Here is a 25,268-nt window from a genome sequence, read left to right on the forward strand (position 1 = left end):
CGGGACCAGCCGCCTTGAGCCGGGGCTGCCAGCAGCACGCCGGTGCCTGCCTGCTGCCACCGGCCATGAGATAATGTCTCTCCATTTTGGGACTGTGACATAGCTACATCAGACCTCAACGGCCAGTGCGCACATTCCAGGCCTGAGACCAGGGTGGCAGCAGAGAAACCTGAGCTGTGAGGAGACATTCTTAGGCTCAAAAATCACAAACCCGAGAGGGAAAGGCACTTGATCAGAAAACAACACCATTCAGGTTATTTTAATGCCCTGGATTTGCGCTGCCCTTTAAGTGGAGCCCCTTCTGTTGCGGGACTTTGGTGCCGAGTGACCCTGGGCCAGATGACTTTCCCTTGTCGTTAACTGAAGAATAAGGTCACGTCTGGCTGGGTGCGCTCCCCGAGTTGTGGTTCCGTCTGCGTTTTCCGTGAGCACACCTTGCTCTCAGACGGTGGCACAGCCCAGGTTCTGAGGCTCAGCGGCAGCCGGCCTGGTGTGAGTATACAGAGAACTCTCTTCCCTCCCCCAAGACAACTCCTGAAACTTCTCCCCTTTTCAAGCACTGTGGTGTTGAACGCCACCTGGGCAAGTTCTCTGACTACCTGAACTTGCAACCAAGGGGTAGGGATGACTGTCACCTACTCGGAGAGTCCACCACCAATCCCTCAGACAGTCAGTCCATTCATGAATTAAGCACTGTTTATGTCCCTGCTGAGTCCTGAGCATTTGCTACGTGCAACGGAGAGTACAAAGCCACAGACAACATAGGCCGTACTTGCAAGAGGTACATAATAAAAGTGCAAAAGACAAAACTTGTACGCAGAGAGTCAGAAACCAATGGTCCAGAATCAACTAGTCTGGCACCAATGAAAATGGCAAGAGGAAGGAAGAGAAGAGAGACTTTTCCAGTGGACACTTGGCCTGAGCGAATGCTGGGAGGTAGGAGGGAGAATCACCATAGCAACAAGTCACCCTGAGCCTTGTCTCTTAAGACTGAAGGAAGAAGGCCTTTCCCCAGGACGGTGGGAGTGTCTGCCTTCAGGCTGTCAGTAATACTGGATGAGAGAGCTTGGTTTATACCCTTTTGAAACTTTAGAGGGTTGACACCCTGCCCAGAGCAACGGGAAGCAGCTTTGTTTAATGGAGTTCCAGGAGATGTTAGCTCTGGACCCAATAAACGGAGACTTGGATGAGCTTTTCACTGAAATGTGGATGGCCTTAGGTTCTGGTCTGCACGCTGAGGATGACACCCGTGGGGGCAGTGGAAATATCCCTGAGCTGGAAGCTGGGGGACTCGGGTTCTAGTCTTGGCTTCGGCAATGAAAACGACAAACATTTATTATGCACTGGTGCTAGAGCTTGTACTAAGGGTCCTAAGTGTAACCCCTTCTCCCGCCTGTTCTCTGTGAGGAGAGCTCCATGTTATTCCCATTTAATGAATGAAAAAACGAAGGCGCGGAGATTTTAAATCACCTACCGAAGGACACAGAGCTAATCAGTGGTGGAGCTGGGATTCACACCTGCTTGTCGGTCGGCAGAACTATTTCTTAATCCCTGTGCTGCTGCCTCTTGAGAAAATGGGTGACTGACCTTGGGCAAAATTTCTTTTCAGTAAAATGAAGACACTAATAACTCCCCCAAATTACCTTAAAAAATGATTGTCAAGATCTAAATAAAACATTGGATGTGAAATACTTCATAATTTAGAAAGTCCTATACATGTGTAAAGTATTACATTCCTCAGAGGAATGATGAAAAGATAAAATGGAAGAAGAGCTGATGGAAAAGACTCCAGAAAAATGAAAAGCAAAAGTGTGTACTTTGATTATCAACCCGAGACAGGCTAATTGGGGATGAATAGGTCCTTGGACTCCATGGAAGTCTGGGGGTGTGGCTTATTCCTCAAAGCTGTATGGTAGCCTTAATCCATGCGATTTTGGAAGGCTTAGAGAGGGAGAATGGAGGACAGGGACTTTTACTCTAGGAGCCCAGAGAAAGTCAAGACAGTCCTTCAGAGGCAAAGCTACATTCTTTCCTCCCTCACTTTCATCATGCTTTGTTCCTTCCTTCCTTCTTTCCTCAAACTGAGACCCAAATGAAGTGGAAGAAAATCTCTACTGAGATAAGAGTCAAGATGAAATATAATCATTCATTCGTTTTGATGACAAACATTCAGAAAGCATCATCACTGTTCCAGAAACTGGCCAGGAACTGGAAGGCACAGTCTTTGCTCTCTAACTGATGTGACAGAGCTGGACAGGGTTTCATCCAATATCCAGCCCATCCTCTGTATGGAAAGAAAGAAAGAAAAGTCCAGGGAAGTGAAGAGGTTTGTTCAAGGTCACCGTGCCCAGGCAGATGTGTGTTTCCTCCCCATTTCAGACATTCCCTTCTGGGTGGATTTGGGGTGAGGGAGGGGGAATTTGTTCACAATCCATATACTGCCCTGTGACAACAATTCCAAAGAATGCCAGGTGATGTTTTTAAAGCTCACCTTTGAAATGGTTCTTTCTCTGCCTGTGTACGCCTGAAGAGTTGAATAGGAACAATCTACATAGGGGTCTCGTGGACTATCGATCACCTGCTTTCCCGTGTCAAGGAGTGCTTCCCTGTAAGACTGAGATCAGCACCCACGTACACGGAGTTGTGTGTTCCTGTGAGATGAAACAGTCAGTTACGGCCACTGAGCACCTAACCCGTCCCCGTGGAGCTGACTCTGCTCCTCTCCCGTCTCACCTTCCCTTATCACGTGCTGGTGGCCGAATCTCCCCCCCTGACTGCAAGATAATTCACATCCTCTGGTGTGACCGCTCCCTCCCACTTCAGCTCAGCATTATAAACAAGACAAGATGTAACAAAAAGGTAAAAAAGACAAACAAAAATACCTTTCACCAGGGGCTGGGTGGGGGACTAGAGAGTACCTCTGTCATTGGGGGAAAACAACACCCCTTTTTAGTCCAGAATTCATCAGATTCCTCCTATGGTGATAGAGAGGTCCTTTCACCCCAGCAACCAGGAGGCTCCAGCTGGGCATGTGCTTCTGAGATGGGTCCTGGCTAAGGGCCGCCAGTCTGGGGCCTGCTTCTGGGGACGTCGGCACCTCCGATGAGATGGTCAGCCTGAGAGGCATGGGAGGTGGGGCCCGGTGTTACTGCTGCAGCTATGAAACCTACTCAGACAGCCTCCTCCCACACTGATCTGAGAAGCTGGCAGATCTTTACAGCCGGGGTGCTGACAGACGTCTAAGGCTTCACCTCTGCTCAGTGGAAGGTTCCTGCTGTCATCTGGCATTTAAGGGGGGTTGCAGGGGTGTGGCTCCATTGTGGGCAGGAAGATGGAGAGAAAATTGCCAGATGGTGTTGAGGATTCCAAGTCTACCAGAAGAGAAAGAAAGACATTACTCACTGACACAAGAAGGCTGCCAACTCCACTTACAGATGCAGGCCTTTGTGTGCAGGCAAAGTCTGTCCCGAGCCCATGTGAGAGGATGAAGGAACCAGCCATGGCCTCTGAGAATTTGTGAGATGACAGAATATTTAAGGGGAAACTAGGGAGATGCCACGGTGTAGTAGTTGGAGAAATCACAGTATGCAAGACAATCTGCCCCCAAGGGCTCTACAGCTGCTGGAGAGGACAGACGGGCACGTCCTCAGGGGCAGGTCAGGACAGACCTACTCCAGGTGCAGCTCCATGAGCACAGCTGGATACAGTCCAAGCAAGGTGTGCTGAGCCCAGCCAATTCAAGGGAAACTTCTGTTTCATTACATTTCAGTTCTTAAAAAGGAACCTCTTCATTACACATTGCTTCTCAGGGCAGCAGGTAAAAGGCACGCAGAACTATGAACAGATACAATCAGCAACCACTTCTGCTTTTACATGGCATCTTTCCCACTTGAGCATTAATTATTTGGCATTTTCTCCCTGCTTTTCAGAAAGTTTTCTCTAGGAGGTTGAACTTACAGAGATGATTTAAGGGAGAGGAAAGCTTCAGCAGTATCTCCAGAGGCTGTTTTGCATTTTCTAATGTCTGAAGTTTTTACAACAGGTTTTCCATGGAAAACTCAACAAGTCACTAAACTCTCTGAGTCTCAGAACCCAGACTTAAAGTCAGGGGAAGAGATTCCCATGGCTAACCTTTCTAGTCATCTGTCCTGTCAGTTTGGACTGCCATAACAAAATCCCACAGGCTGGGTGGCTTCAACAGAAATTTATTTCTCGTGGTTCTGGAGGCTGAGAAGTCCAAGATCAAGATGCTGGCAAGGTAGGTTTCATCCTGAGGCCGTTTCTCTTGGTTTGTAGGTGGCCACCTTCTCACCGGGGGCCCACGTGACCTCTTCATGTGCGTGAGGAGAGGAAGCTCTGATGTCTCTTCATGCAAGGGCACTAATTTCATCATGGGGGCTTCCACCCTCATGACCTCGTCTAAACCTAACTACCTCCCCCTGGCTCACCTCCTGATACCATCACACTGGGGGCTAGGGCTTCAGCATAAAAATTCTGCGGTGGGAGGGACACAAGTATTTTGTCTACAACATTGTGCGAATAGTTTGGAACACGTAAAGAAAGCATTTATGAAAATGTTTAATCTTAGGGTCGATGGTTATTCTGATTTCACAGAAGGGAATACTAGGGCAATCTTCCTCATAGAATATCAAATATGGAGTCAAGTATAAGAAATATCATACATTTAAGGTTTACCTGTAATTTTAAGTTGATGTCCATATTAATTTATCATAGAGACAATTAGACTAGTGGGACAGCCGAGTCAACCCACAAAGACTGGTAAGCTGATACAGGAGAAAAATTTAAGGAATAAAGAGAGAGCAATTTTTGAGTTGCATAAGAAAGGAAAAATGACAGAGCTATGAAGTCTTTATAAAAAATTTTTTTTCCTGTTATTATTTACTTAGTTTGGTTTTTAAGAAAAGGGTTTCAGAAATAAACACAGGAAAGGATTGGGTGAAGCAAACTATTGGTCCAAGGCTGCCTGCTATGAACAAGACTAGATGAGGAAAATTTCTATCACTTGGGGAACATCTACAGAAACCCTAATCTTATATAGATCTCAGGTCACTCCACTCCAGCAGTGGGCATTCTCCACATCCCAAACCTCAGGACGCGGAGCCTGCTGAAACACAAGCTCTCACTCACCTCAATCCTCTCCAGACTGCTAGAAGGAGGTGCACAGCCCTGCTCTCCAAGCACTGAGGCCACGAGTATTACTGCTGTCTCCACACATGCATACTTATCTCCCCTCTTATGCGTCCAGACAAGCTCTCGCCTTGTAAGCAAATGCCGTATGCCACTCACAAGCCCATATCTGTGCAAGGCACACACCTGTACATGGGGGAAAATTCTGTTTCAAACATTAAAACAACAGCTTCTATCTCATCCAAACAGATCGTTGAAAAGGAAACTTTCTGGGTCCTCACCCGTATGCAGGATATACAAAGCTGTCTGGAACAGATCTGGTATTAATTACCTAGTGCTCTACACTGGAATAAGTGCTTAATCCCAAGGAGGTTTACACTGGAGACTGACCAACCTGCCCTGGGGTGGATACACAACCAATCTTGGCTCCAGAGACTATTCCACATCATGTGTTCTGCAAATGTGCACTGGCACAGGAATGGACTTCATTCCTCAGCAGATGGGATCCTTCTTCCGTGGGCCGACTCTTAAGATAATATATGACCCAAGCACTGCATTGTCTAGAGCTTCCTACTTTTCACGAAATGCATCACTGTCTTAATTCTCAGACTGAACTTCTTCCTCCTTTACCTGCACTTGCCCTCTTTCAAGTCATGGCCTGGAGGCTCCTTCTGGGGCCCAGAAACAGCAGGCGACTTTCATGTTGACCTGCAGCTAATTTGGATGTCTTAGGTTCCTAAGTTTTCATTCTGATGGCAGCTGCCCAGTTTTGATCTGTGTTTGGGCAAATAGTTGCAGCAGCAAACTTGGTGGGGAAGATAGCAAACACCTGTGAGAGTGAAGCGGCATTTATGCTAGGCTTCCTTTTCTTCATGGTTATTACTGTGTCTTTGAAGAGTTTTCCTTGCCGTATCTTAGACATGACTTAAACTATTAGAGAAGGTGTGAAATAGAGAATTTTGGATCTGGGACCAAAGGATTTCCAGAAAGCAAATGGGAGAAAGTTGTCTTTCTCTTCATGGAAACTGCATTCCTTACAAATCTGTGTCTGGGGCAGGAAGAAGTTGAGAATATTTCTTGCAGGCAGATTTTTGTTTTGTCTTCTGATCCCAGTGTGGTAAAGAGTAGGTGAAGGTGGGGACTTGGAAAGTAAACAGGGCATGCTGGGTGTTTTTGTGGCTGGATCATTTTAGAAACCATTTTCAAATCAGGACCAATTTTCTTTAAAAAGCGTATAGTTTTAGAACCGTACGAGCTTCAGTATTTATTTTGCACTAGGTAGATAAAAGGGTTGAGAAGGCACCGGGATATAACGGGAGTAGAACAGATACAATGTTCGTTGCCCTTGAAGAATTATAACCTCTTGCTGAAGACCCCACATGTATGCACAAGGACCTGAGAGGCAGCGTGTTGATAGGTAACTCTGAGTGGCACAATCAGATAAAGCTTTAAGGAGAAGGTTGAACTTGAATGGCTCTGACAGATAGAGGGTGCCCACCCACGCACAGCTGGAGGAAGGAAGGGAATCTACCTGGAGAAAGGGCATGGGCCAAAGGACAGAAGCAGGAGAGAGCAGAACACTGGCCCCTAGACTTCTGTGAAACTATCTCATCCAACTTCCTGGCTAAACCAACTCCATAATACATTCTGTCCCCAAGTAAAAGTCCTACTGCCAACCAAGCCCACATGATTCTCCTAGAGACACATGAAGCCTTAATGAACGGTGCCCTCACTGTTCTTGAAAGAATCTGGTTTGCCATCACTATGTTGAATTTGGACTCTGTGTATTTGTAAAGGATATAAACTCTAAAGAAAGGGCTGGTTTTTTTCCTCAATAAGGTCTGTCCTCCCTAATGGCAAGATATGAAATGAAATGCAGACATTTTGCTAAATCATGGTAAATCTTTCTGACAGCTACAGGGGCAGAATGATTCTTTATCAAGGGGCACAGACAAAAGGGCTGATGCCCCAAGCTTATAGATCACCACACAATGCTATACCCAGCACAGAGAAGTCACAGCTTCTGTGGTCACGATAGTGCCTTTATCTGCAACCTCAGACTTTTGTGTTTATCTGTCTTGGTCTTTATCCCCCATTGATTAATCCAAGTGTCTGGAAGTAAGTATGACCCACTCTCCATTGGTCATAATAATATAGTGCAACAGTAACAGGGAACATATGGAGAAGAAAAAAACGTCGAAGTGTGCACGTGACCACATGTAAAATAAACAACAAGGATTTCCTGTATAGCACAGGGAACTATATTAAATATCTTGTAATAAACTATAATGAAAATAATTGAAACATTAAAAATGGATATACACATATATACGTATAACCAAATCACTTTGCTGTACACCTGAAACTAACACAACATTGTAAATCAACTACACTTCAATTGAGAAAAAGTCAAAGTGCGGATTATTTATACATAAGCCACAGATTTACCTCCTTAACCTTTATGGCACTTTAATACCAAAATTAGCTTGCATTTCCTAAACGAACATTGGTGAGAAAGAGGCCTATCTGGGATAGGCCTGCCAGTCACTTGAGGGAAATGGCAGAGCTGCCCGCTACCCGTTAGTGACACTTAAAATGTCACTTAGGAAACGTTTTCTAAGTTTGGATCTTGATTCTATTACTTTCCTTTCATTCCCCTCCAGCCCTCCACACCCAGAAGCAGTGTGCCAGTGGCCCCTAGAGAAGCACCTGTGGGTGAGGTCTGCAGGATCAAGATGTGTGGGGAAACCAGACTCTGTCCTGCTGGTGAAGACGTCAAAGCCAGGAGTAGTTCTCTGTATCCTATCACTTGCTTGTGTGCACTTCCAGAAAAGCCGAGTTCACAGGTACCTTCAGACCAGAGACAGGTGGGAGTGCGCGGGACGCGGCAGGAGGGCTCAGCGAATCTGAGAAGAGTGCAGTGCACGTGCCACGGGGGCTGCTGGCGCCCGAACTTCCTCCACCGCTTCGTGCTGCCTCTGCTTCAACCCCGCTGCTCCTGGCTCACGGCCGGGAAACGTTATGATGATTTTCACTTGTTTCTTGCTTGACACATTCTTCCAAGTTCGTGTTTTCCTGCCTGTTTTTAAGAAAACCAGACCCTGCCATCTCTGTGCACTACGAAGTAGCAGACCAGTCTCAGGGTGCGGGAGGGGCTTTGGGGTAGCTGCCAGTGTTCCGTGTGTAGCGGCCTCCTCACCCTTTACGCCACAGAGGAGCGACGGAGGCTTGCTGGCTGGAAACCCTCCCGCCTCCAGCGCTTTGTTCTCTGGCCCACCAAGGCAGTGCAAGCAAGCGCTGCCCTGTGACTTCCGGCTCTCCCGGTGGAAAGGGGACAGAGGAGCCGCGTTATGGCGGAGCCCGCCCAGCGGGGCTTCAAGGAGCGCAGCATCATGCTTTCCCTTCTCCCCCGTTACGGCTCCCGTCTGCAGCGCGCAGGACGGCGAGGAGCAACTGCAGGATCCCGGACCGCGGCAGCGGGGTCTGGCCAGAGCGCGGCCGCCGTGGGTCCGGAGCCAGGCTGCTCCACGGCTCCGTCCAGGAGCTGAGGAGGGGCCAGTAATGGCACCGCTGCGTCCCAGCAGGGCGCCGGCGCTTGACAAACCTGCTCTTACACGTGATCTCGATTGACTCTCAAAAGGGTTTTAACGTTTTCGCCTCTTTTTCTACCAGAGACCTGAGTGTCGGTGCAGGTGAGTTACCCAACCACATGGCGTCCTCAGAGCCGACTAGGTGGCAGGGTGAGGACTCCGCCACCTCATATGCAGGCAGCGGCGGGAACAGGCCGGGAGGGAGCAAGGGGGTCAGGAGGGGCTGAGGCAGGAGCCGAGTCCCAGGGGCAGGACCAGGCCGGGCGGTTCGCGCGCGTGTGGTCGAGCCCCCCGTTCCCGGTAGCAGGCCTGCAGATGACAAACGCTCTCAGGGGGACTCTTCCTTGACCCCCGCCGTGCAGAGGGAACCCACCGAGGTTCCTCACCCGCCGGGCCCTCGTGCTCACAGGCCCCCTCCGCCTGACCCCCCCGGGGCTCCCGCCTCGGCTCTCACCCCTCCCTCCCCACACACCGGGCTCGCCCTGTGCTGGGCCGCACGCAGCTGTCTTTAAAATGTCTGGATTGCTGTAACATAAACCAAAATGTGCCGTCTCAGCCACTTCGAAGTGTGCAGTTTAGCAGGGTTACAAACACTCACACTGGCGTAGACGCGTCTCCAGGACTGCTTCCTCTCTCGTGAGGCGCTACCTCCGCACCCGCTACACGGCCACCCGTGGCCCTCGACCGCCATTACCTCTCTCCTGTAGGCCTGGCCGCTCGGGGCACCTCAGATAAGAGGCCAGACAGGATGTGTATGCGGGGGACTCCCCGTAACTCTACCCACCTGGTTCACTGTGCTCTCCACCTGGACACCTCCCCATTGCTTCACCAGCTAATTCCCCTTAATCCTAGGAGTCAATTCAGATGTTACCACCTCAGGCTCTCCCTGGCTCCCCAGCCTCAATTAAGTGCCCCTCCTGTATATTTAGTGGTGCATTAAATGCACCCAGTTGGAGGTGGTGACCGAGTCCTAAGCCCCTGATACTTGAGGTGCGGTTGAGGGCCTGCATTCTCACTGGCTACCTCTGGGAGCTTGTGAGAATGCAGTTCGCTAGGCCTTTACCAGGGCGCCAGGTCACTCACGCACACACTCCAGTTCAGTAAGCACTGTTCTCACTGGACGAGGGGCCTGGGCCAAACCCGGCCGGCCGCCCTCTGTGTGAACAAAGCTTTATGCCAACAGCCGGTCATCTGAATACACATTGCCCGTGGCTGCTTTCACACCACAGTGGAAGGGCTGAGCAGCTGCAACAGAGACCACCATGTGGCCACACAGCCTAAAGTATGTGTTCCCCGGCCCTTTACCACAGACGTCTACTAGACCATAGGCTCCTTCAAAGTGAGAACCCGTCTTGTTTTGCTTTGTAAGAAGAAAGGCAGATTAGCACAATGGTTATGTGTGTGTGCCTGAGGGCAGACTGACAAGGTTTGTATCTCAGCTCTGCCATTTCCCTCCAGTGACTGGCAGGTCACCATCTCTGTGCCTCGTGTTCCCTTATAAAGTGGGGACAGAGAGTAGAACTACCTCACAGGGCTGATGTGTGGGTTACGTAAGGTAATGGACGTGAAGGGCTTCACGTGGCACCTTCCGCAAACATTACCCTTAGCTGGTTCGCTATTTTTAGAGCACGGGGGACTTTGGTGATGTTGGCGGGATGGCCCCTGCACCTGACACTGTTTATCAACGCCCATTCTCTGCTTCTTCCTTGCTAACATCTAATTATTTTTTCAGGTATCTAACCTTCCGGGAGAGTGACCTCCTCCCTGGGCGACAAACACGACTACGAGCCAGTCGTGGTCACGCATCCTCAATGTCAGTGGACTGGCTTAGGGGCGGGCAGTTCTGGCCAACGAGTCAGGAGAAGAGGAATCTTGGAGAGCTTCTGGAAAACGGTTTCCTCATTCTTTAGAAGAAAACGTGGGAGAGATGCCCCCGTTCTTAATGGATATTTGTTATATGTGAATGTGATGCCCTGAAGCACAGCAACTATGAAGGTAGGCAGTCTGAGGACGAGCTAACATGTTTACAAGGGCAAAGCAAAAAGATGGGAAGAATCTGGGCCCTCTATGAGGTCAGAGTTGTTGAATCCATCAACCCCTGGGCCTCACCCACTCAGGTACTGATCTGAGGGAAGACAATAAATGTTTCTAGTAATTTAATTTCAGGCTAAAGCAACCTAACTCATATAGCCAGGGACCATGCTGACACATATTTTTACTCCGCCCAGGACCTAACAACTGTTGTTGGGTGCCATGAGCAAAGGAAGAGTGGAAGTTGGAAATGAATGGGCTGGGTAGGGCAAAAGGAGAATCACGAATGTTCCAGGTTAGTGTAGGTCCAATTCTTCATTCATCACTCTCTCTCTCAGCTGGAGTATCTTTTCCTGAGACCTGTGGCTCGCTCCCAAATGCTTATCTCCCTTGTTGTCTGAACCTACTACCTAAACATGGGAGGTCGTTTCAGAGCCAGATGGGGTTTGATTATTTCCTTGACGATATCCATTATTTCCCTTCTGGGTAGGAGGAGGGTCTGCAGACAGCTGATCTTTTTGAGGCAGAGAGTATGGAGGTGGGGTCTCTTATAGAACACGAAATACAAGGAAGTGTTCTTTGGGCTGGAAGTATCAAAAGATTGCTTAGAATTTACCGTTATAGGGGTTTAACGGTGTTGTCAGCTTGTGTACTGGTTTTGTGTCATATCTGAGCCAGAACTAGTAGCAGAGATTCAAAGCAACATAGGTGGCAAGTACACATGAGAGCAAAGCTTGGGGAGAGAAGGGCAGCAGAGCACGGGGCTGCCCCCCACCTCTCCTGGAGAGCACCCTGGCCCTGGCGGTGGGAGGGAGGGGCAGCACAGTGTCGCTGGGCCCCCTGCAGTCCCTCACCCTGCAGACACTTAGCACAGGGAGAAATGCTGAGCGGCTTCTCCTGTGAGTGTCCCGGGTTGGGAGACGCTCTGAGAACTCTGGAGCCATAAAGTGACTGTAACAATTAACTTTTTGTTTTGTTTTTGTTTTTTTTGCTGTACGCGGGCCTCTCACTGTTGTGGCCTCTCCCGTTGCGGAGCACAGGCTCTGGACGCGCAGGCTCAGCGGCCATGGCTCACGGGCCCACCCGCTCTGCGGCATGTGGGATCCTCCCGGACCGGGGAACGAACCCCTGTCCCCTGCATCGGCAGGCGGACTCTCAACCACTGCGCCACCAGGGAAGCCCAACAATCAACTTTTAAGGCAGAAGGAACCAAGTGACATGACCTTATTCATCCCCTTGCCTTTAGGCACTAACAGTACCACTAAAGCCCCCAATTACCTCACTACATGTTTGATGGTTAAAAGCCTTCCGGGGTGGGGTGTGGGGAAGCAGAAAGATTTCACAGGTTTCTCCCGTGAGCCGTTTTAATCTAAGAGAACTTTGACACTTGTCCTAGACCCACCCTGTTCTCGCCAGTCCAACCCCAAGACCCTCCTCCAAGTGGAAGGGTCCCAGTTCAGTGGCATCAGGCACGCCCCAGCAAGCGCAAGCTGAAGGGACGAGGGTGAGCGAACCCCCCGCGGTGAGACCTATGTGCAGCGCCTACCTCCTGGCTCTCCGTCCCTCCTTTCCTTCCACCAATTTCTACGCATTGTCCGTCTTTCTAATGGACGCCATGCCTTTGCTTTCACCACTGGTGCTCTTCAAGACTAATTAGATCCTGAAGGAACAGGAAGTAAAAAGCGGTCTCTGGGTAAGCTGCTAATGTTCGTGGCTTAGAGCTAAAGTGGCCTGCCAGAGACTTGCAGAGAAGAGAACCCTCACTCCTCCGGGCATTCTCAGCCAAGAGGCAAGTGCTTCCCTTCCCTCGGGCAGCTCTGGGCTGAATATGCAACTTGCCATTCGACTGGGTTGAAGGAAGACTGAGGAGGCCACAAAGGTCAAAACTCACCTGCTCTTGGGGAGGGGGTTAGAAAGCTAGTAAAGAAAACCTGCGGTGCGGCTGTCTCAGGAGAGGGTACGGAGGGTTGGGTGGATCTACCAGAAGTGTTGTCAGTCTGTGCTGGGGTCTCTGGGACAGGAAGAGTACAGCCACCCAGGGAGAAAGCCTGCAGTGACACCCTCCACGGGGCCGATGTGCTGGAAGCACGCCTTGAGAATGGTTTCCCTCCCTCTTGCGGGGCTGTTGGGAAGCTAGGTAGGACCAGGGGTCTGGCTTTCCAGAGTGGTCCCAAATGAATTTTCAGTTTCCTGGTGGGAACAGAGAACTCAGAAGATTGTCTTCTCTAAGAAAATCTGGCTATGGTTTTTCTCCTGGTCTACCTAGAGCCTGCACTGGTGGGTGAGGCACACGTGTGCACAGGGCCAGGCTGTCGGCAAACAACCTTAGGGAGGAGGGCAAAGGAGAGGCAAAAGGGGCTCATTCCTCTACCTCACAGCTTCCTTTTCCAAAGGAAGCAGGATCCGCCCACCAGCAACAGTCCAAACACCACCAAAGAGGCATGGAAATGGGTATGCATGCAACTGGTCCATATACCCCCTCATCGCCTGGTACAAATGGAGTATAAGTTGGGGGAGAACTGTGCCACTGAGACCCCAGGCCTTCTGAGCCACAGCCCAGTTCCAGAGGCACAGCCCTCCTGACTGGTCTCTGGGTGGCAGAGTAATGCTCCCTTCCTAACCTTCGAAGAAATGGGTGAAATAACCTCTGGCTAAGGGGAGATGCCCATCTTCTTGGGGCTGCCTGGGGTGTCTGCGGCAGAGCTGGTTATGGCGGACTCCTCAGCAGAGGCACTGAGATCCAAGAATTCCAGGATGATGTCCCAAAGGCAGTAAATCAAATGCCTGAAACAAATGAACAAAACAACTCAGAGGAGGGTCTGGCTCGGTCTAGAGACACCAGATCCTGTTTATGACATTTATCTTCCCTCTCCCTTTCCCCTCTACTGATATCCTTAGTGGACTCCAAACATCAACAGCTGGACAAAGCCTCTGTCATGAAATGAAAGTCTGTTGAACTCATAAAGGCTATGACCCCAGTAAAGGTGGAGATGGTACTCGAGACTAGATGTTAGGAAATTCCACATTGCTTTATAGCTAGCTACATTAGCACATTGGCACTGCTCTGAAGAACTCTGAAGGAGGGAAAAATCCCTGTGATAACAACTTACTAAGAATTTTCAGGTTACCTGTGATGAGGTAAAGCCAGGAGCCTTGAGGTGCAAGAGTGAGCAGACACGGTGAGCTGCAGGACGGGGGTGAGAGGGGAGTGGGCGAGCACTCAACACGTGCGGAAGATTCCACCCCAAGGTACCAGCCAGGGAAGCACTGACCTCTCTGCACTATTCAAGGAGGTGCACCAGCATTTCTGGTCCCCTTATCAGAGGCCAACTCATCATCTTGTCTACCTCACATCAGGCAAAGACCCATGATGAAAGTACTGCCCAGGCCAAGGGCTGCTCTCGAGATGCTCACAGGGGCAGGCAGGTGTCAGGAAGGACAGGCCTGGGGGTGACAGGGCCTTTTCAGTAGCTCACGTCGGGGCCTGCATCGAGTTCTTCCAAATGCAAACGGTGGCTGGTCCCACCAGCTTCTGACCACCTGACACCTGCTCAGAAGCCAGCACAGTGGGTTTTACCCAGTGTGTGTGGACCTGGTCATCACACTCTGCGGCCAGGGCCCAGGGCAAGGAGAGACTGTGGCACCGTTCCTCTCAGTGAAGCTGTTCACCCAGAAACCCGAGATGCCTCAGACCAGAGACGGCATCAGCCGTGCCTACCGGTTGATGAGGGGCTGCCGCAGTGACTCCAAGACAAGACTCCAGCTCAGCCGGCATTTGTTCACCCCAAGGATTTCTACGACGATATCTGAAGAGGAAAAACAGATGTGGTTTTAGTGTCACCGCGGAAGCTTTAGCTTCTAAGGGGTTTGTCTCCTCAAGATATCTGCTGTCTTTAATCGTACTGGGTACTTCTGGCACACCTCTGAACCACACAGCCAAACTAAAATCGTCAGAAAATAGGGAAAAGCCGAGAAAAATGTTTCTTAACTTTAGGTATCTAAATTAGAATGGGCCTCAAGAAACAATCTGGTAACCCGTCACTAAAGTGCAGGTACTTCTGATACAACATGTTAGGCTGGAGAACAGAGGTAAGTAAGAGTGAATAACACTGTCCAAGGCTAAGAGTTCACTACTGTACCCTGCTTCCCCCAGCACAACCAGAGGCAACAAACTGCCTTCCCCGCCCTCCAAAAGACCATATAAAGCAAAGGGAAAAAACCTTCTTCAGAGTTTGTTTTTATCTACCGCTAAGGACCATGCCCTTCACTCACTGGCCCCGAGTTACCAAGCTCAGCTTCTGCAGGACCTGTATCATTTTCTTCCCTGGTCCAAAGCAGAGACCCAGAGGTCTTCATCTGGTGGGAAAATGAAGAGACCTGCCCTAAAGTGAGCCTTCCCATTCCCTTAGCATCACTGGAAGTCCTGATCATTTTCCTGTTAGCCTCAGAAATGGTGGGTCAACAAATTTTTGCATTTAGCCACAGTCAAGGCCCTTTTAAAAAACGGGGAAGGGTGTGGCTAATGCTGGTGAAGCGGAGGGGAAGGAACAGTTATTGGTATAATCAGTCTCACTGTCCAATCACCTGGCAGGACTCCCATCAGGCTCTGCAAAGCCTGTTTCTCAGCAGCCGCCTTCTGCTCCTGGGTCCTTACGGGTCGAGGATACTCAGGCAAAAGCCCGCCAGGCCAGATGGATTCCTGAAGAAGCCGGAGGTACTGCACCCAGCGCTGAGGACACGTCAGAGTAGCTACCTGCACCTCTAGCCACCTGTGGTCGAAGACAGAAGGGTCAGGTAAACCTGGAGGAAAGGATGCAGCGAGGTGTGAGTCATGTGAGCAATCAGAACAGAGCAAAGCCAAGTGAGCGCCGACTCTCACAGGTGAAACCAAGCCAATCCACAACTTGGGATCACAGAATTTGAAGATGAGTAATAATACTATCATAATTATTCACTGAGTGTCTGCTATGAGGCACGTGTAGTATTAGGGGCTTTAGAACAGAACATTAAAGGGGCCTGTGGCTCTGGGGAAGGCTGCACCTTTCCAACTGTCCTCCAGTGGAAAGCACCAGAACTTCTCAGTAACGTGTACACACAGCCTTCAGAGTGCAGGGTTTGGTGATTTTGTACAAATCCCTCTCCCCAGCCACCCTGTCCGTATCCAGTTGCTCTTCAAGCCCCCAGGACCTGTCCTGAGGACTCCCTTCGTCTGCCGCTTGCTCCTTACACACCGTTCCAGTAACAGAAATCTGTCCCTCTGGCAAAACCTGTTCAAACTCCACCTCCTCCATGAAATCCTTCCTGAGCATTCCAGCCAGAAATGCTCTCTCTCCTCAGGCCTCCTCTGGCACTCAGTTCTAGAACACAGATTTGGCACCAGAATTTCACTTTGGAACATGAATTATCTTCTCATGTATGTACAGCTTGACTTTTCCAGCTGAACTGTAAGCTCCACAAGAGTCCCCATAACAGAAACTTCCCAGGTGAAATAGTGGTTGACTGACTGGCAATTGTTCTTATTACAATGACAATTTACCCTCTGTCTTGCTTTCAAAAACGAGTCAGTAACTCTGAGGGGGCAGGTATACCAAACCTGCAGCTCCTGCAAGGCGTTTCAACGTTAATTCTTTGTTTGTCTCTGCATTTTTTCAGAGTGATACGGTCACTAGCTGGGGTTTAAGACTGCAGAGGCCTCCTTCGCAGGTCCCGTTTTGAGACTGGCATGGCTGTGGCTGTGATGAATGAACCATCAGCCACGATACTCACGCACAGAAGACTCTATTTGGTACCGCACCACATGCAGCTCATGCCATCACTCTCAACCCGAGCTACTTGTCGCCCATCCAAGAGCAGAGGGGGCTGCCAACGCAAACTTTATTTAACCTCCACTCTGCCAGACAGTCTGCATTCCACTCAAGCTAGGCATTCCAGCTTTGGGGGCTGCAATCCCCCAAGCCCAGGGCTCACAAATGATTCTAAGAATAGGAAGTCTGAAAGGTAATGGCAGGGCAAGAATGGCAGACGTCGATGGACATCAAGAGCGGCACAAAGCTGCCCCTGCCTAAAATAGCCACCACAGTTGTATTGTTATTATTAGGGCCGCATCTCCTTCTTACAGGGCTTTTCATTCAGTGAGTCTAAGACGCCTGATGAAAGGGATCCAGTAGCAAGAATTCCTGTTCCTGTTTATAGAAGAGGGTCACCAAAGGGAGGTGGATGCGATGACCTGATCAGGTTCTCTGCAGGGAATCAAGTGACCCAACTCGTCTTCACCTCAAGTCACATACACTTGTGTGACTTTAGCTAAGGTGAAGGACCTGCACCAGCGTCTCACCTAAGTGATTTGAGGGAGAGGGGCAAGGACCTGAGAGTCAAAAAATTTAAGTCCTCCAAAGGAGCCAGGAGAATCCTCAACAAGAAGGCTTCAGCCAGCATTGGTTCTAGCTCAGCTTCTCATGCACAGACGCATACAACAGGCTGGCTTGCCCTTCTCTTTGTCCTCAGGAGCCAGTAGTACCTGTGACTCAACTCTTCAGAGAGATCTTAACATCCACTCAACCCTTCCTCAGCTAAGCATAGCATACGACAGCAAACCTGGGCACCTCGGTCACCTTCAGGGCACGTTTTACAACACATGAGTCTCACGGTTTTGAATTAATGGTCATTCACTCGATGGGAACAGGACCTCGAGCTGCATTTGGGCAAGGAGGTCCTCTTTGTTCCCTCCCACAGTGACTGTCTCATGCACACATCCTTGATGCAAAACAAATGTGTGCACGTGGCAAAATATAAACTTATACAAATATACTAGACTGTACCTCATCAAACTCTAAATGGGGGCATTGGGAAGAAGAACCAAAGCGTGAAAAAGTTAAGAGTAAGCTGTTCTTAACCTAGGAGTGGGAAGGTTAAAAAGAAATCTGTGTCTTGAAGCAAAAGGAATGGAACTTATGTGTCTGCAGTCCAGTGTGTCACAACAGTTTTCCAGCATCAGTTTCTGGAATCTGCTGCTATCACTATTAAGCTAACAGACAGCTCAAGTTTCAAGGAGGATACACACACACATACCCCTTGGACTATTTACTATTTACAAACTATTTATAAGAAATCATCTACTAAATACAAATGTTATTGTTTACGTAATACAAGATGCATGAGGTAAATACACTAAAATAAATACGGTAGAGAATAGCCTCAAATAGCACTGGTTTTATTTTCTACTACTATTCTAGTTCTGATATTCGATTTAGGTATCTTCTTCTACCATCCTACCTTTTTCCCAAAGAAAAGAAGAAAAAAAGCCAAACCACATCTGTTCCGTCTGGCCATCTCTGAATGATTCAGAGCACAAAGAAGCCTTACTAGGGGGCCCAGAATAGGCAATAAAATGAGAAAAAAACAACAACAGATGTAACTGAGACATGCAAGAGCCTCTATGATGCCAGACGTGGGATGCAGAGATCAGGGCATCCATTCCACTGGGCGCGCATGGTCCAGTCCACGCTCAAAGGAACCTGGTCTGAAACAGCTATACGCAGAGGGATGAAGCAGTGGCTATAAAGGAGACAGTTTAATACGAGGGCTTAAGATGGCACTTCAAGGTTAGCAGAAGGTCATTTTCCATCAAAACAGCAGAATCAAATCTCAAGAGTAAGGGGAGAAAGCTTTAAGGGACCACATCTAATTAGCCAAATTCCCCTCACTTCCTTTCTAAGATTGCTGCTATGGCTGAGTAGGAAGGCCCTGAGTAAGTATGGCTTAATGGGGAGGGAGGGGGAGAAGGACAGTGAAATAATAACCGAAAATATTCACAAGAGCAATAACTATATTCTAACAAAAATGCCTGGTGCAGTCTAAATGAAAGACAGTAACAGACTGCTTCCTGAATCCTCTTCACCCACTGGGCTGTACCTCTGTATCCAACACAAGGGCGATGATGCCTCAGCCACTTACAACCAACCGGAAGTACCAAATACAGGTCAAAGAAAGAGAGAGAAAAAGAAGATGACGTTAAAGCTTCTGTCACTTTAAACAGACCTACAGACTGCAGGTGTCCACTCATCCTGTCACCCTAGAGCAGGGTTAACAGTCATCTAAATGGGTTGTTGGGCACAGGATGTTTTTCAAACTGTGGCTGAACAGCATTAGAGGTCATGGCGTCTACTCTGTGGTTTTTGACAACGTTTAAAAGAACACCTAAATGTAAATGGATAAGAACAGAAAACATAAAAGTGCACCTCAAGTTTTGGGACCCTTTTACTTATGCATGTATATATGGATATAGCAGATCTGTATTTGTGTGTGTGTGTGCGTGTGTGTGTTCAGAGTGGGTCATGATGTAAAACGTATTTTTTACTGTGAGATGAAGTTTAAAAAAAGTTTGAAAAACATCGATATGGTACAAGGAATTAAGAGTTCCAAGAGAAGGAGGAAAAAGCTCAAGCCACATCTTTAGCCTCCTGGAGACAGTCCCCACCTCCACCCGCCCCCAAGCGGCATAAACCCGAACACTGTGTTCTGTACCGCAGTCCTAGCACACTGCTCTGAGCATTTGCTCATGGAATCAGTAGGCCCGATCTACTGGGTGGAGAGAAAGGAGATCTTGAGGATGACGGTGCGGATCCAAGGTATTTCCCATTTTACACAAGTTGTTTTTGCCAACTTCACACCTGATAAAAGTAACAGTTCCCTTCCCTCTGATTCCTTTCCCAGGCCTCTGCCTTCCTGCTATGGCCCCTTCGTGTGTTTACAGACAGTCCCTCCTGGTCTGTGCTCAGCTCTAGGCTTCCCAGTCCTACAGCAGCCAGACCCAGGTTGCTCGGCTGTGCCTGAGAGAGTTCAGGCCCTCTGAGTGTGTATCTAGGTCACCATCCTTTCCTGCCCTGTGTGGGGAGAAGAATGAGGAGGAAATGAACTTCAAGGGCAAGAAACTCCTGTTTCTTCCTCCCCGTGACTATTGTGAAATCTGAAGTGGCTTGCAGAGTCTCACACAATTTCTTCTTTGATTTTTGCTTTTTCATGGTTTAAATCATGGATCCACATCTTTAAAACATGTGCTTCAAAGGAAGACTACTGACTGAACATCATGATTTAAGAATCTGAGTTCTATAGTTTTATAACTAGCCACAAAGTTTTTGTTTTTGATTAGTAACATATAAGTTGCAGATACAAAATTAATATGCTTTAATAATTGAAATATTTTTAACCAGGGAGGTTAAAGAAATCCTCTGTTGAACCTTAGAGGTTATCTTTTCCAATCTCACCAATTCACGAATGAAAACACTGCGAAAAAACAAGCATTTCATAGCAAGAGGCTTATAGAAACATACAACTTTAGAGCTGGAAGGAAAGAGGTTACCCTATCTAACCTCCTCCCAAAGTAGAAATCCCCTGTGTGATATCGTGGCAGAGCCAAGGGTTCTGGCCTCTGACTCCAGAAAGTTGGGCTTTTATTTTATCTTAGCTCTGCCACCAATGGGGAATGTGACTTTGGGGAAGTTGCTTAACTCCTGAAGAGGGTAATTTCAATTTATTAGGGATGCTTCTTAAATACTGGCACCAAAATCTGCCTCCTTGTAACTTCCAGTCATTGCTCCTATTTATACCCTCAGAAGTTTAACAGGAGGTATTAAAGTTACTTGGTCAAATCTCTTTCAAAAGACAACACTATGCATTTTTAAATTCAGCTATTATGCTAAGTCTCCTCCACAAGGTATACATCTTTGATTCTGCCAACGTCCAGGCTGAGCACACAGAACACACTCAACATCAGACGAATGAAGGAGAGAAATGAACCATTCCTCATCCTGGTTCCCTCCTCTGGGTGTGGGCTGCTTTGTTATTCTCTTAAAACGGAGTGCCCAGAACCAAACACAACTTCCAGATGTGCCCTGACCAGTAAAAAATGCAGATTAGTGTCTTGCTTGATCCAGACACCATACTTCTATTAATATAGTCAAAGACTGTGTTGGCTTTTTGGGCACACACATCAAAGCACTGACTCATACTGAGTTTGCAGTCAATTAGAACCCTAAGTCCACGTATGTACTTTAACAAAAAATCACATGCGCCTGTTAAGCCTAGACTTGGCCTTTTGTACTTGTGTAATTTTTTTAAAAATCTAAATTATGATTTATAATATTTATTTCTATTAAATTCCGTCTTGTTTGCTTTAGACTATCATTCTAATTCTTTTAATCCTTTTGAATCTTGACTTCTGTCACCCAGAGTATTAATTATACCTCTAAGATTAGAGTTACTTACAAATTTCTGATCAACAGGATAAGTTCAATGCTCTGTCACTAGAAAATGCCCTCCAGGCTATCAATCTATTAGCTATTTGGGCTAAAGACACTCAGTTAGCCATGGACCACTTAAAAGTACCACACTCCAGACCATGTGTGTCCATATGGATATTAGGAAAATATGGCATAAGCTTGTGGAAATTCACAGGCAATATAACAACCAATGCACTCCTTTCACTTAACGGTCTGATAGTCCTGCTGAGCCAGGAAAGAAACCTTGCTAATCAGGCAGGCGCATTCCCACTGAACGCACACCAGGTTCCAGGGCTTGCTGCTTCTCTTCCCGCGTGTTCACAAAACATCTACTTAATAATCTACTTCAGAAACTTCCAGAGATAAATGTCAGGGTCAGGAGCCTGTGTCCATTTTTTAAAAGGCCAGATATTTGTCCATCTCCAACACAACACATCTCTACATGGAAATTTTCTTAATGATCTTAGGTCTTCAATGATAAATACAAATTCTTTCAGTTCCATGGAACAGAATTCATCTGGGTCAGGTACATGAGTTTTAAAGCAGACTGAATGCTCTCATTATTTTCATTCCTATTTTAGTCTTCAATTCTAGTTTAATCACATTTGCTCAATTCTTCTTGTTAGACCCTTTTCCTTTACAGAAAAAAAAAAATTAAATACCCTAGGCAAAAAGTATACCAATTCATTGTTGAATAAATGATTTCTCAATGTAACCAGTTAATACTACAGCATCTGTCCCAAACAATTTACCTGTATTTTCTTTATTCTTCTTGTTTTTAACATGTGCCTTTTTTTAAAAAAAATCTTTTCCACTAACATTTATCCACAATGTCAGCTCCTTCTGAGTCAAGCTTTTTGGACGCCATTCTTATCAGTTTTCATTTCTGTTGTCTGCATTACTCAGTATGTTTCTCCTTTCTCTGTTTTTTATATATGCTCAGTTAACTACTCTGGTTTCATCTGATGCTGATTCTTTTCCTTTCTTACTGGAGTCATGTGTTTGTTTATTCCATTCACTCAGTACATACTGGTTGAGCTTCTTAAAAGTGCCAAAAGAATAAGACTGCAAAATTTTGAGGGGAGGGATCTCAATTCATTTTGCTATATTCCTCAGCATTTACTGTAAGAGTGCCCTTCACATAATAAGGCATCAAATATATACTGAATGAATCATCCTTATTCCAAAACTCTCAGCGATAGCTTCCAGTGTTAAAACTTCAAGTTCACTTGTTATTATGGCATATAAGACAGGATTCTTTGTTATGTTCTTCTGTGAATTCTAGTACCTCTCACCTACCTCTACTTTCCTCTCTCTGTCAGCTGTTTTCCATTACATCCACTTGTAGCTGTATCTGAGTTTTTCTTGCAGCTTCTTCGTCTTTGCTGAGTTGACGGGTCTCCTGTCAAGTATACTCTTCCTACTCCCCTTGAGTTATGTTTTAACTGCAGTCAGGAGTCCACCAGGTGAGCATCATTTGCCAGAGGAAGAAAATTTAAAAACCTTTCCTCTGTACCAGCTACACAATTAACTATTCATTCCACATTTTCCTTTTTCTTCCAAAGACAGAGCTTACGGCTAAAAGAAAGGATGAAAATCTAGGCCTCCAAGTCCTGAAGTTTTCTACTAAAACTCTCAAAATTGTTAGAGATATAGTCCATGCTTCCTCATGTGTCACTATTTCTTTTTACACAAAGGTAGGTAATAATCTATTGATTTATTGATTTAATAAGCGACAAGAAACTTTCAGTATCACAAGTCAGACATCCTGCTGAGAGGATACTATGCCGTTCTGTTAGTTATGCTTCTCAATCCACAGGTAGGAGACAGAGTCACCCTAGACTTCTCCTCTCCTCCATCCCTAGTCCATGTGCCCCACGCAAGACCACATAATTATTGCAACAATTACTGAATCTAGTTGAGCGACCTCCTCAGTACTCAGTTTCTCATGAATTCATCACCCGTTTACTCTCGCTGTAGTAATCATCTTAGTTTCAGTCCCCATCACCTTTCATTTCTGTCAGTGTAACTCTTTCATAATTTGTCTCCCCGGCTCTAACGCTTCTTCCTTCCATTAACCCTCGACAGCACTATTTAAGTGCTTTTTCTAAGTTACAAAGTTGATCATGTCATCATCTATTTAAATTCTGTACATGGTTTCCTAATAAATGGGGTCAAATCCTACGTTCTTTGAACAGCGCACAGGGCTCTGTATGGGTCGGTGCCTATTGAACTCTTCGGTGTAATCTCTGGCCACTCTGGTTGCATGTCGTATATTCCCAATCATACCCGACTTCTCCGAGTACCACAAATAGGCCACACTGCTTCACAACTCTGCCTTCAATGCTCTTTTCTATAATGTCAGCTCTCAATTTCCCTTCATCCTTTAAATCCTATCTCAGATGTCATCTCCTCTATAAGCCTTCCCTGGGCTTCTCATAATTTACTTAGTCCCTTCTCTTAATCATGTGTACAGTTCTTTTTAAAGTCCTAACTTTATACTATACCTCTTTATTTATAAGATTGCAGGGTAGGAATTTGGGGTCTTTTTTTGTATTTTAATCACTTAACATAGTGTCTGGCACATAGTAGGTAATCAATAAATATTAGTTACTACGTGAATTAATGATGTAAATGGGACAAACACTGGTCTTAAAGTATGGCGCACAGCTCAACCTAAGCTGTGTAGAAGGCAAACCTCCCAATACTTAAAGCAGGAAAAGAATAGTGAGCTCTTAATTATTTGTGCTTATGGAGGAGGACAATAATTTAAAAAAAATATAGACAATCTAGAAATCCTTTGTATTTGGCATTTGAGATGTATTTACATAAACATTTGGCAGATTTATTTTCCTAAGAACTTTTTGTTTAGGCTAATATTAAAATTGAACTGTGTGCCAATACACTAGCTGTAGGGTGGATATTGTAAGAAGTATACTGGGTAATAAGTCCGCTGAGCTACAATTATGAATTCGTCATGAATAATCCATGCAATTTACACCTGGTTATGTACTCCCCCGGAAGGGAAGAGAGGTGGAAGGCAAGGGAGTGGGTCAGCTGGGCTTCGTGTCTGGCACACTCCGTAAATCCTAGAGAGGAGAGACAGCTGCCAGCAGTCTGTGTTTTTGTTAGTTTTCCTGGCAAATAGGCCCAGAGGACAGAAGAGACTGAAAGTCAAACAAAAGCAAAGGGGTTATGCGGGCTGTGAGTCACACTTGTATTTTGGGAAGTGCTCCTGATGGATGGGGCAGCATCGGGCTGATTCCAACCCATTACTTGAATCTAGTAAGAAGAATATAAGGTAGCAGAATGTCTGGGTACAAACGGCCAAAAGCAAAGGTCTGCCTACCTTCGTAACAAATACAGAATGAGACGGAGCCGCCTGGGGGTTCTGTGTTCATGGGATAAATGAGATTGATGGCAAGTGGAAATGTTTAGAAATGTGCTCTAGACTTGAGCAGTGTGACACTTGTAGGATTCCAGTTTTAAAGATGATTACACAAATCTATGCCCCTCTGAAGGCCTTCAGGACAACTTTTCTCAGCCCCACACTATGTGGCCATAAATGTACCATAAACCAGCTCTGAAAAATCGGGACCGACAGACCTCAAAGCTGGGCAAAATCAGTCACACGTTTTGGATATCCGCCCATTCTTCATCTGACCCAAGTAAAAGCAGCAGCAGGACATCTGTCTCACAATCAGTGACTCCCTCCGAGTCTCTGGAACCACCATGTCTCTCCTCCAAGTCTGAGAGATTCCTGTCCAGAAGAGGCCATCACAGTTTTCACCCCAACACTGCACATAAAACTGGTCCATACCCTTCAGGGCAAAAAACCCTCAGTAGCCAGAAGAGCCACAAAGGCTGCACATAGCGTGCTGTAATGAGTGAAAACAGCACTGAAAAGCCACACAACGCTGGGTTCTGGATTCCTTCTTAAGACTGATTCTTGCCTTGCTTCCTTCACAAAGTTATCGAGATGAAAGGAGAAAAAGGAAAGCATTTTTGAAAGTGCTTGTGTGTTTGTGTATGTGTCAGAGAAAGACTCCTTTGGAGCCTCTTGAAAAATTCTAGCAGATCCAAGGGACTAAATGATGGCCGGATGCTGAGGGGACTTGGCACTTCATGCTTTAGTTTTCCTTTTGTAAGACTTTCTCTCCTCCTGGCAGGTTCAGGGATGTAAATATTAGAAGGGCGAACCATCTTGGTACTATCTACAAAG

General features: G+C 47.0%; 1 protein-coding gene across 18 annotated transcripts in view; it reads right to left on the bottom strand.

Moving 5' to 3' along the window:
* Positions 1-232: 232 nt before the first annotated feature.
* Positions 233-25,268, bottom strand: part of SNX19 (sorting nexin 19) — a 48,019-nt gene continuing 22,983 nt past the window's right edge. For 2 of the 18 annotated variants that reach the window (XM_004280495.4, XM_033407013.2), the window contains 3 exons: positions 15,354-15,538; positions 14,488-14,575; positions 6,399-13,553 (listed from right to left, as the gene is read on the bottom strand). In XM_004280495.4, the coding sequence (XP_004280543.3) occupies positions 13,421-13,553; positions 14,488-14,575; positions 15,354-15,538 (406 nt within the window). In that variant the 3' untranslated portion in view covers positions 6,399-13,420. The other 16 variants (XR_004477269.2, XR_004477267.2, XR_007479012.1 and 13 more) reach the window with 16 other exon arrangements.

This window comes from Orcinus orca, chromosome 8 (genome assembly GCF_937001465.1).
Source record: "Orcinus orca chromosome 8, mOrcOrc1.1, whole genome shotgun sequence".
NCBI classification, from domain to species: domain Eukaryota; kingdom Metazoa; phylum Chordata; class Mammalia; order Artiodactyla; family Delphinidae; genus Orcinus; species Orcinus orca.